Raw genomic sequence first — 12,330 nt, 5'->3', positions numbered from 1 at the left:
CTGTGAAGTGCTGTTCATCGTTCCAGTCAGTGTGTGTGTGTGTGTGTGTTTTTCCAAGGTTATTTGAGGGCAGGTAACATGGCTGGAGAAAATAACCTGGGCTTGTGGCACAAATGCCACTGAAAATAATAACATATTGGGGGAAAAAAAGACTGCTCAATAGATATGTTTTTCAATGTTATCTAGTACTTTATATTTTTTATTATTTAAATTAATATATTATGGTTAATACATTCACTATTATTTATGTATTTATTTATTTTACCTCCCCTCCAACTGGAGGGATTGATGCAAATAATTCATTAATTCATAAAAATAATTACAAAATTAAAATTAATGTTTTTAAAATGAAAACAATCTAAATAAAAGACGAAAAAATAGATGAAATGTTTTAGTTGTTTTCCTGCATGCCATGTGACCATTACCCGACATCAGAGAACCATGAACATGCAAATGTGTTGTTAAATTATTGAAATATTGACTTAAAATCTTGGGGAGTACTTCAAGTAAATGATGTATAAATCTCAATTTAAAAAAATGGACCCTTATGACTGGTTTTGTGGTCCAGGGTCACATATTAGGTCAAATGGGTTTGACTGACAAGACGGTTTGGGAATGCCTGCTCTATGGCGTGATCCAGGACTGTGAGATATTGTATTGAAATGTGAGTAATGGGTCTGTTTATGTGGTTTGTTTGTTCTTGCAGACAGCAGCTCAGTACTGTGGAGAGAAGCAGACAGAAGTTTAAAGCTGCACCGCTCACTGTAGAGTTTGTGCCCTTCTTCTACCGTAAGTCTCTCTCTCTTTCTCTGGATGAACCCTGTGGGGCATGTGGTGTGTTTATTTACCGATCAGATCTGCTGTTTATCATTTGGCCTTCAGCGATGGCACATAAGCAGCGCTCTCTAAACAAAGCAGCCTCAGTGTCCCTTTGGTTAGAAACTCACACCGCTTATCTGTGTGTCAGAGACATGAAGTGTCACTCTGTTTCTGAGTGTACCTGTGCGTTAATGCTGTCAATATTTTGCTTTCTGTTGCCTGAGTCTATAGCACTGAGGAGCTGATGAGAAATAATGAAACTAACGAAAAACCTCTGGGGGTCTCTGTAGAGACAGGGGACAGTAAAGAGTTACAGGAAGAATGCAAGAAAATTATTCAGCATGTTTTTGTTGCCATGTTATTTGCATAAAAAACAGACACCTCTTCATTCATTTGTGTGTGTGTGTTTATGTTTCAGAATGTTTTCAGGAGAGTGAGCACCTGAAGGACAGTCTTAAATGTTGCCTTTTGCACCTGTTTGGAGCCGTTGTTGCGGGTGGACAGGTGAGATCATGCCACAGCAGCAAAAGAATAGTGCTGAGGATAAAATGGTGTGTTAATTGGTGAAATTACATTTCCACCAATCACAATTCAGAATGCAAATAATTGTAATAAAGACCAATTGCAATGTAGTATAAAAAATTATACACATACAAAAAAATGCAATTCTGAATGCAAATAATAGCAAGAAAGAAGACCAATTACAATTTAGTATGCGATTAAATATACAAAAGACCAATTGCAATTCGGTATGCAGATAATTGCAAGAAAGAGGACCAATCGCAATTTAGTATGCAAATAAATACATAAAAGAAAACCAATTGCAATTCTTTATACAAACATTTGCAAGAAAGAGGACAAATCACGATTTAGTATACAAATAAATACGTATAAGACAACCAATTGCAATTCAGTGTACAAATAATTGCAAGAAAGAAGACAAGTCACAATTTAATGTACAAATATATGCACAAAAGAAGACCACTTGCAATTTGGTATGCAAATAACTGCAAGAAAGAAGTCCAGATGCAATATAGTATGCAAATAAATAAACAAAAGAAGACCAATTGCAATTTAGCATGCAAATAATGGCAAAAAACAAGACCAGTCGTATTAAGTATGCAAAGAAATGCAAGAGTGAAGACCAAATATGCAAAATATGCAAAAAGAAGACCAATTGCAATTTAGCATGCAAATAATGGCAAAAAACAAGACCAGTCGCATTAAGTATGCAAAGAAATGCAAGAGTGAAGACCAAATATGCAAAATATGCTAAACATTTATGTAAATCATTTTAAATCTTACTTTTGTAAAAAAATCTATTTTATAATAATCAAAATATTAGTATTGTATTTGTTTTTAATAGTGCTGCCAAGCGATTAATCGCGATTAATCGCATCCAAAGTTTTTGTTTACATAATGTGTGTGTACTGTGTATATTTATGTATATACAAATATGTATATTTTGAAAATATTTACATGTATATATTTATATTCATATAATTTATATTGTATATAAATATATTTAATATATAAACATATTTTTCTTAAATATGCATGTATGTGTGTTTATATATACATAATAAATATACACATTACACACAGATATATTATGTAAACAAAAACGTTTATTTTGGATGCGATTAATCGTTTGACAGCACTAGTTTTTAATTGTTTGTCAGTGTAAACATGCTTATGTCTTTGCTGTGATGCATCTGGCTGTTTTTTTTGTAGTGTCTCACAGCATGAACGCACATTTTTAAGTAATAGTTCTTAAACATTTTTTCTAAAACATGTCTATGAAGTACTCATTTCTGATTTATTTAGATCCATTTTAGCTGTTTTTGAAAGGTCATCTACAAACATTTCAGTGGAATTTGTATGTGAAGTGGTTTAGGTTCAAGATGATGTACTTCACTGTTCTTTTTGATGTGTCTTTTCACATCGTCTTCTCTCTCAACAGCGTAACGCCCTGCTGGCCATCTCTCCGGCCACGATGGAGGTGCTGCTGGGAGTGTTGGGTGCCGGTGAGTGTCTGAGCGGAGGTGGAGACGGAGAGGACTGGGACAGCGAGGATCCTGACAGGAAGGCTTTGTTGACTCTGGGCTGTTTGCGGGAGGTGGTGCACCGGCTCCTGGCCAGCAGCTCCGATCAGAGACAGGTGGAGATCAGCTCAGTGCTGGAGAGCTACTTCAAACTGCTCAACTCGGACCCCGCCGCCACAGCGCAGGTCAAAGGTCGCCCGTCGCCGCCCCGCTCTCGGCACTGGGAGAGCCGCTTTGTGGCATTACAGGTGAACATGCTCGGTGAGTTGATCTGTCACTCGTGTCGTGTTTGCTAATCTTGACTGCTTCTCTGTTCTGAATCCTGTTCTCCGTTTCACTCAGAAACCATTCAGGACATGTTTGAGTGCAGCGACCGCCCCGTCCTGCAGGCCATCTTCCTCAACAGTAACTGCTTTGAGCATCTGACCCGACTCCTGCAGAACAGTAAGGTGAGCTCCTCTACAGACGTTACATTTCCTGACCATCATGCATTCGGGTTTATTCAGTTCTGAGTCGATATAGAGCTTTGGGAACATTCAGAGAATCTTTCCTTTCAAAGAAAGTCTTCAAAGCCTCTCCGAGATGAATCAATATTTGATTGACAGGAAAAAAGCATTTGAACATCTGTGGGGGGGGAAAAGATTTTATGTCTCTTTTGAGGGAATGAATGCACTACTCTTCCCATAAACCATTGTGAATACTTTAAGAAGACACAAAAACACAGATAATAATGTATTTTCTTATCAGATGATGAATTAAAGATGAATTAAATTGATCAAAAGGGACAGTAAAGACATTTATAATGTTACAAAAGATTTCTGTTTCAATGCTGTTCTTTTGAACTTTTTATTAATCAGAGAATCCTGAAATAATCCATTGTGTCCACGTAAATATGAAACAGCACAACATGAAACAGTTTTCAAAATTGATAATAATCAGAAATGTTTCTTGAACAGCAAATCAGTATATTAGAATGATTTCTGAAGGATCATGTGACACTGAAGACTTGGATGCTGAAAATTCAGCTTTGCTTCACAGGAATAAATGACATTTTAACGTATATTCAGATGGAAAATAATTATTTTAAATTGTAATAATATTTCACAATGTTACTGTTTGAACTATTTTTGATCAAATAAATGCAGCTTTGGTGATCATAAGAGACTCTTTCAAAAACATAAGATGATCTTACTGACCCCAAACTTTTGAACGATAGATTATTTTGCCTGTAAAACAAGATATGACATAATTATTTATTATCCTTATAAATATACAATTATCTAATCCAAAACAGTGAAGTCATATTTTTAAGTGCAAATTAGTTATGACCCTAACATACTAATATTCAGCAGTTAATTGTGATTCTTTAATAATGTAGTCAAATGACGTTGACTTCTACAGAATTTGGCAGCTTTAAAATCATGGCAGGTCTCTTATGAAAGATTGATGTTATCTCTAAAAGATGTGCAGATTTTTAATTGAATTCTTCCGAGACCCAGCAGTTGAGCTCTATTGACACTCAGTGACTTTTACAGGTTGTTAATGACCTATTGCCTTATACATTGTAGTGTTTGACAGGAATATCTATGTTTGTTGTAGATCCTGTCAGAATCTAAAGACTCGTTTATTGCGGTTTAACTGACAGTGTGTTCAGTTGCAGGATTTATGCATGACAGAATTTGTCTCGCCAGTCAGTTTTTCGTGCAAATATTTACAATCCTTTTTTTTTTAATCTTTGCCTTAAAGAACAGTATGTTTTGTGAATATTTGTGTGTTTCAGATTAACTGTTTCTTTACTACTTATGTTGCTATTAAAACTGTCTCTATTAAAACTGTCTCACTGTGCTTATATAGTTATCATTTTACAGCATGTACACGTATCAGAACTGCAGCACTGCCTTCTATCCATGCATGTTTCTGTCCTTTAGCGACGGAACACCTAGGCACTTAGGGTCATGACCTTTGACCTCCTACCTTTTAACCTTAACCCTTTGCACTTTCCTCTCATCTGCCCGTCTGTGCTTGCTGCGGTCGGCTCCGTCCGGCAGCTGGTTAACGCTAGGTGCACAGCCGCAGACAAGGACCAGAAAGATTTAACCAACAGGTTACTGACAGGAGAGAGTGAGATTCAGGTACCGCCCACCTGTGCCTGTCGCTCCTGCTCACCACGCCCCCTGCCGCCCACATGACCACTCCAGGACAAGATCACAGTCCTCTCTCTCTCTCTCTCAGTCTCTCTCTCTCATTTTCATGTGGGTCTCAGTCCGCAGAGTTGTGCGCCGCTGTCTGCTAAGCAGAGCCGGCATCGCAGACTTTAATTTATTCTCTAGTTTACTGTCATCCATCAGGGATTAGAGACAGAGGGAGACTTCTGTTCTCTCTCTGTCTCTCTCTCTGTTTTTTTTTCACCCTCCCCTTCTCTCCTAGCTGCGGGGGGCTCGCAGATCCAAACCAGGTTCTGATATGATTATTGCGAGATGAACCTCACCTCTCCGAAGATCCAACTACACAATGGGATCTACTTTAGCACATACATGTATCAGGTAGGTGAGGGACAGTGACCCATCCTGCCTTTGGCTGGCTGCTTAAACACGTGCAAGTTGCTTTCGAGCGGTGCGTCAGTTGTCCGAGGTGTTCTTCATTAAAGCCTTTTGCCTACATGGGAATTCTTGTGCGGAGTCATTCCGAAAAGAAATCGCAGAAGGGAACGCAGACTAAGTGGCTGTTTGACTTGCTTACATTGCAGGTTTAGGGAGCATTAATTAACTCAGAGCAGGGAAACAGGCCACTCTCAGTGGCGTATTTAAACTCTCTCTCTCTCTCTCTCTCCCTCTCTCTCTCACACCTGAGCAGGGTCACTATGAGTCACATAAGAACCAAACTTAAGAGGGGTGGGTGATATACCGGTTGATACGAGCAGATGAAATTTTATTTTTTTTAATAATTAACTGATAACAATATCTACAGTGAGCCAATATAATGTAAATATAATAATAATAATAATAATAATGAGACAAATATATATATAAAATATATAATAGAAATAATACATACATTTAAATTTTAAATAATATTTATTATTATAAGTAATAATAATATTTATTGATATAAATAATAAAAAATGTAATGTCGTATAATGTGTAAATTATATTATTAACAATCCAATTTAATAAAAGTAAATTACATGTATATAATGTACTGTTTCATATATATATGAAATAATGCGTTAATAAAGTTTCTAATATGCATACACACAATAATATATAATGAACACTCCATTTATAATCTAAATTTAGATAATAATGAATATATTATAAAGCACTAATACAACAAAATAATAAAAAAAAATCAATATAATAAAGGAAAATAATGTACATGAATTTGCTGAAATTAAACTTAATTTAAATTTTTGAAATTGCACGTAATATTACAAGATTTACTTAAAAATAGAGTATATTAAATGTTTCTTCAAATGTTTTCTGTTTATGTTAATCAACCAACTGAATATGGATATTGGCAGATACTGATATTCTCATTATAGTCTAATATTGGCTAAAATATTGTGTTTCTATCACTAGTTTCACATTTAAATTAACTTTTTTTTTTCACTGCGTTTTACAGTAGGTACATTTTCCATAACATTTATATTGACTCATTGACCACGATATTTAACAATATATAATAAAGGTAATATTTAAAATGGTACATTTTTGCTTATATTACCCACTCGTACTTGCATGCATTTGCATTTGCACTTGCACCGTGACCTGACAACACAGAGTATCATATCCAAATAAACTGACACCATAAGTGACCGGCCCTGTTTCATGAGCCATTCAATGCTTCCTCATTGCAGAAGCAGAACAATTATCAGTCCATTTCTTCATGTAAAGTGCTGTGAATGTAGAAGCTTGTAATGGAGTGGTCTTTAGTTTATTTACTCACTCATGCTTTCAATGATCATCTCATTTGATATATTTTGCTTTGCTTGTTTCCCTCCCGTTCCCCCTTCGCCTGTCCTCTGGTGTTTTGGTAACAGGGTTGGAATTCTGTGACTTCAGCAGCCTGTAGCTGTGTGCTTTGTGCTGTGTAGAAGTACCTCCTTGATTTCATGTCTTATTCTGTTTATTTGCTGCGTCACTCTCCAGCCAGTCTTTGTCGTATTCTTATACCCAATGAACTAGCCAATTGCAATGGCAGATTGAATGTCATGTGATTTTTGCAATCAGCCAATCAGGAGTCTCATGACACTGCGTGGCTGGACAGATTTTTTGGGTTGTGGAGGGAATATGTTGTCTGTGTGTATATGAAGTGTGTGTATTCGGGTGTATTGGTTGGTGTTGGTGTTGGTGTTGGAGTTTTTAGTTTCAGATCTGAGCACTGATGGTCTGATATTGTGTATATCAGAGGCTCAGAACTCAAACAGTTTCACAAAGATAATCAACATTTTTTAATTACCCACAGTGTCTGATTCTATTCCTGCCTGTTTATGTAAGCATGGTTCTGTTGTAGAATTTTTGCCATTCGTCATGGCTTTTCACTCATCATTTGCATGGCAAAGTGAACAGATAGGGCAGGAATAGAACAGGCCTCATGCTGTACTGAGTCTTCAGCCATTGGCTGGATCTCTTGATTGACTGTGTTTTCCTCCAATCAGGTGTTCCAAGGGAGGCTCGACTCTCTTGCCATGGCAACGATCAAAACTCTCACGACAGTGATGCACAAGTCGCCTGCTGCAAAGGTTTGTTATAATCAAGTGATCCATCGTTAGACTTTGTGTACAGGATTCCTATCTGGAATGGGCCTAAAGTGAAGTTTTATAATAGGAAGAAACATATGCATTATCATTCAAAAGTTCACTACATTTTTTTAAGTTTTAGTCTGTTCTGCTAGCCAAGGCTGCATTAATTTGATCAAAATACAATAAAAACAGTAATACTGTCAAATATAAAGATTCCTATTGTAATATATCTTAAAATGTAATTTATTTCTGTGATCAAAGCTGAATTTTCAGCATCATTACTCCAGTCTTCAGCGTCACATGATCATTCAGAAATCATTCTAATTTGCTGATCTGCTGCTCAAGAAATATTTCTTCTTATTATCAATCCTTCAATCAGTTCTTCTTATTATCATCACTGTGTAATGTTTTTTCCAGTCTTCAGCGTCACATGATCCTTCAGAAATCATTCTAATTTGCTGATCTGCTGCTCAAGAAATATTTCTTCTTATTATCAGTTGAAAACAATTGTTCTGATAATTTTTTGTGAAATCATGATATATTTTATTCAGGATTCTTTGATGAATTAAAAAAAAAAAATCATTTGTTTGACAGAAATCCTATGTAACATTATAAATGTTGTTACTGTCCTTGTTGAATAAAAGTATTCATTTCTTTCAAAAATAATTAAAATCTTACTGCCCCCAAAATTTTGAATTTTTAAATTTTGAATTACACATACTTCTCATCAGATTGTTAGAATTATTTCTTCTTATTATCAATGTTGAAAACAATTGTTCTGATAATTTTTTGTGAAATCATGATATATTTTATTCAGGATTCTTTGATGAATTAAAAAAAAAAAAAAAATTTGTTTGACAGAAATCCTATGTAACATTATAAATGTTGTTACTGTCCTTGTTGAATAAAAGTATTAATTTCTTTCAAAAATAATTAAAATCTTACTGCCCCCAAAATTTTGAATGGTAGTGTGGTTACACATACTTCTCATCAGATTGTTAGAATTAGCAGTAGAACAAAATGGAAAACATGGAAATATGAGAGATTTTTAAAATCATTTTTAGGCCTGGAAAAATAATTAAAAATTCATTATAGATAATATTTGTTATTATCGTTTATAACGTAAAAGATTCGTTTTAGATAAAAGATTAATAACCAGTAGGATCTTTATTTGATCCTATTAGGATTCTTTCTGATTGGTTCTAAATTATAACAGAAATGGTGTAAGAAACTTTAGAATTTTCACTCAGAAATTGCTGGCAAATTTCACAATTAATTACACAATTTCACAAATAATTTTATTGAATTAAATGTGACATTTTGGACTAGAAAGACTGAAATTGAATTTTCTTGTAAAACACTCCAATTATTTTTGCTTTATTTACAATTTGGAAAAATCATATATCCAATGCATGTTTTAATGCTAATTCTTTTAGTACATGATGACTAGGGATAGAGCTCTTGAACTAGTCATTGAACTATTTATAGTAACTAAAATAGCCTCGTTCCCTTGTAGGAAGTGTTTAAGGAGCGGATTGGCTACACTCACCTGTATGAGGTGTTGGTGTCACTGGGTCAACCGTCCAGACACCTGCTGAAGGAACTCATGAACATGGTGAGATGAACACTTCCTGTGAGTCAGTCACATGATGTTATCTTCCCCTATTTTTTTCTCATCAAGTCAACGCCCCTTTTTTTCTATATCGCTTTATACAATACAGATTTTCAAAGCAGCTTCAAAGTTAAAAACAAAACAGTAAAATAACAGAATCACATGATGCAAAGTTCATCAAATATGTATGGAAGCCCATTTCCGCCACTGAATAAAAAAATAAAAAAGGTATTTTTAATCTTTTTAATCTCACAATTCTAACTTTTTTTCTCACAGTTGTGAGCTTACATCTCGCAATTCTGACTTTTTTCTCAGAAATGCGTGACATGAACTCTCAGATGCGAGTTATAAAGTCAGAATTGTGAGATATAAACTAACAATTGCGAGAAAAAAAGTCAGAATTGCGAGTTCATATCCTGCAATTCTGACTTTTATATCTCGCAATTCTGACTTTATAACTTGCAGTTGTGAGATTATATCTCACAATTCTAAAAAAAAAAAAAAAGTCAGAATTGTGAATTTATATGACGCAATTCTGAAATGTAAACTCGCACTTGCGAGAAAAAAAGTCGCAATTACCTTTTTTACTTTTTTATTCAGTGGCGGAAACGGGCTTCCATAAATATGAGACAAATTCAAATTCTGCTCTAAAAAGTGTCATTACTCATCTCAAATCAGTTCAGTGTTGATTCAGTTGAATTCAATAACTGTTGTTTGATTCAGCTATAAAGAAGACAATCAGGATGCTTACACTTGCTATTTACATCTGTCTTGAGTGATCTGACCTACCGTTAAATTCTCCCTAAATGGGCAGCTCACTACGTTTGGAACGGAGCCGTCTCACTTTCTCTCTTTTCATCGCTGTCTTCCTGCAGGCTGTTGAGGGTGAGCATTCGTCCGTGGGTCTCCTGGGCATCAGCAACGTGGAGCCTCTCCTGCTCCTGATCCAGTGGCTTCCAGAGCTGGACTCTGCCGAGCTGCAGATCTTCACTGCCGACTGGCTCCGGCGCATCTGCTGTCTGAACCGGTGCACGCGAGCCACCTGCGTCAACTCCTGCATGACTGCCAGAGTGCTGTCGGCTCTGGAGAGACACGAGCGGCTGCACCGGGCCTGTGCCGAGAGTCTGGTGGGCCTGTTGGGGTCTTTAGGCAGCCAGTCGCTGAGTTCCTCTGAGCTCCAGAATCTGCTGAGACTCCTGCGTCAGGACGAGCCGGGCCGCGCTCACCCGTATGTGGGTCCGGTGCTGCGGGCGCTCCTGGGGATGGTGCGCAAACAGGGCCTGGAGAGCGCCATGCAGTACTTTGATCTGTCGCCGCCCATGGCTGGCATCGCCGTGCCGACCATCCTCCGTTGGCCAGGCTCCGCCTTCAGCTTCGTTGCTTGGCTGTCATTGGACCAAGATCAGCTGGGCCCGCCCAGTAAAGGAGAGAAGAGGAAGCAGCTATATAGGTGAGAATGGAAATCAAAGAGATTGGTGTGATGGTGATTTTTGGTGGGAAAGGAAGAAGGAAAAAAAGTTTTTCAGACTTTTATTCCATTTTTTCAGTATTTATTCCGTTCATTATATACACCACCGCAAGTTTTTTTTATAATCATTCTAATATTCTGATTTGCTGCTGAAAAAACATTATTATTATCAGTATTGAAAACAGTTTTTGAAAACTTTAGTTTTTTTGTGAAAACCATAATACACACAAATACAATATTTAATGAATAGAAAGTTTAAAAATATTCTATTTATTAATTTAAAATAGAAATATTGTGTCTTTACCATCACTGTTGATCAGCTGTAATGTAGTGTAGCCTTTCTGAATAAAAGTATCAATTTACTGTACCCAAACTTTTGAATGGTAGTATTTTAGCACCAAGATATGTTTGTTTTTTAGTTATTTTTCTTTCTTTTATTAATTTTTAACTATTTTTAGTACATTTTTAGAAAAAATGTATACAATACAATCATTACAAATATTTTGTAAATATTGTATAATATATTGTATGATATAAAGAATAGGGGTGAATTTTTAAAAGGACAAGTTTGTGTGTTTTGTGTGCCCTATTTTTTATTTATTCGTCTGTTTGCGTATTCGGCACGTTGTGTATTTAGCTGTTGCATTACATCTTGCTGTTTTTTATTTATTGATTTTCTAGCTTCTTGATGTTGTGTTTTATGCTTTTAGTTATTTATTTTTTTTAACAATTTTTGTTACGTCAATTTAAAATGTGAAAAAATCAGTTTAAAATTTGCAGTCTCCAGTGTGTGTGTGTCCCTTCTAATTGTAGTATATAATTTATTTTTACTATGATAGCTATGAGGACTGGTTTATTGTTTTGTGTGTTTTTGTGTAGTTTTTTCACCCCGGGCGGCACCGGGTTCGAGGCCTTTATCAGTTCAGCCGGAGTGCTTGTGGTTGCCGTGTGCACTAAGAAAGAATACGTCACCGTCATGTTGCCTGACTACTGCTTCTGTGATTCGCTTTGGGTGAGTCACATGGCCAAAGAAGAGTTTGTACTTGTACTTGTATTTATATAACACGGATGAATTGATGTCCAGTTTGTGTTTGACCTTTAGCACAGTATTGGTGTCGTTCACGTGCCGGGGAAGAGGCCGTTTGGCCAGAGTCTGGTCTACATCTTTGTGGATGGACAGCAGAAACTATCAGCACCTTTAAAATACCCAACCATGACTGAGGTGAGAGAAACAACCCTTTATATACTTTTTTGTATTTGAAAACCCACCCAAATCTCCCTGTGTCAAGTCTTTTATTGTGTATATCTCTCTCTCAGGCCTTCACGTCATGCTGTATCGGTTCAGCGGGTCACCGCACCACGACGCCTCCTCCCTCTCAGATCCCTGATCCTCCGTTTTCCGGAGGCAATCCCTCCGGACGCTCGTCATTTGGCGCTATCCTCCCGGGTTGGGGCGGCCTGCTAGGGACCAAACCTGAGTCTGTCACCAAACTGATTTCCGCCGGGACTCAGGACAGCGAGTGGGGCAGTCCCACCTCACTGCAAGGCCAGCTGGGAAGTGTCATGGTCTTCCACGAGCCCCTCCAAGCCAGTCACGTCAAAGCCCTCTGTAGCGCAGGACCAAACTGTATTTCTCCCTTTAAAA

The 12,330-nt window shown here is 36.8% G+C and overlaps 1 protein-coding gene across 1 annotated transcript in view; it reads left to right on the top strand.

Annotated features, from left to right (window-relative positions):
* Positions 1-12,330, top strand: part of LOC107686773 (neurobeachin-like protein 1) — a gene marked incomplete at its 3' end in the record, with an annotated part of 37,897 nt that overhangs the window by 19,131 nt on the left and 6,436 nt on the right. Inside the window, 10 exon segments of the mRNA XM_016483891.1 lie at positions 707-789; positions 1,238-1,323; positions 2,783-3,125; positions 3,207-3,313; positions 7,522-7,605; positions 9,122-9,220; positions 10,093-10,667; positions 11,565-11,697; positions 11,788-11,907; positions 12,003-12,306. Of these exon segments, the coding sequence (XP_016339377.1) occupies positions 707-789; positions 1,238-1,323; positions 2,783-3,125; positions 3,207-3,313; positions 7,522-7,605; positions 9,122-9,220; positions 10,093-10,667; positions 11,565-11,697; positions 11,788-11,907; positions 12,003-12,306 (1,934 nt within the window).

This window comes from Sinocyclocheilus anshuiensis, unplaced genomic scaffold, assembly GCF_001515605.1.
Source record: "Sinocyclocheilus anshuiensis isolate Anshui unplaced genomic scaffold, SAMN03320099.WGS_v1.1 scaffold958, whole genome shotgun sequence".
Classification (NCBI taxonomy): Eukaryota; Metazoa; Chordata; class Actinopteri; order Cypriniformes; family Cyprinidae; genus Sinocyclocheilus; species Sinocyclocheilus anshuiensis.
The sequence above is the reverse complement of the archived record's forward strand: the minus strand, read 5'-3'. Positions and strand labels throughout refer to the sequence as shown.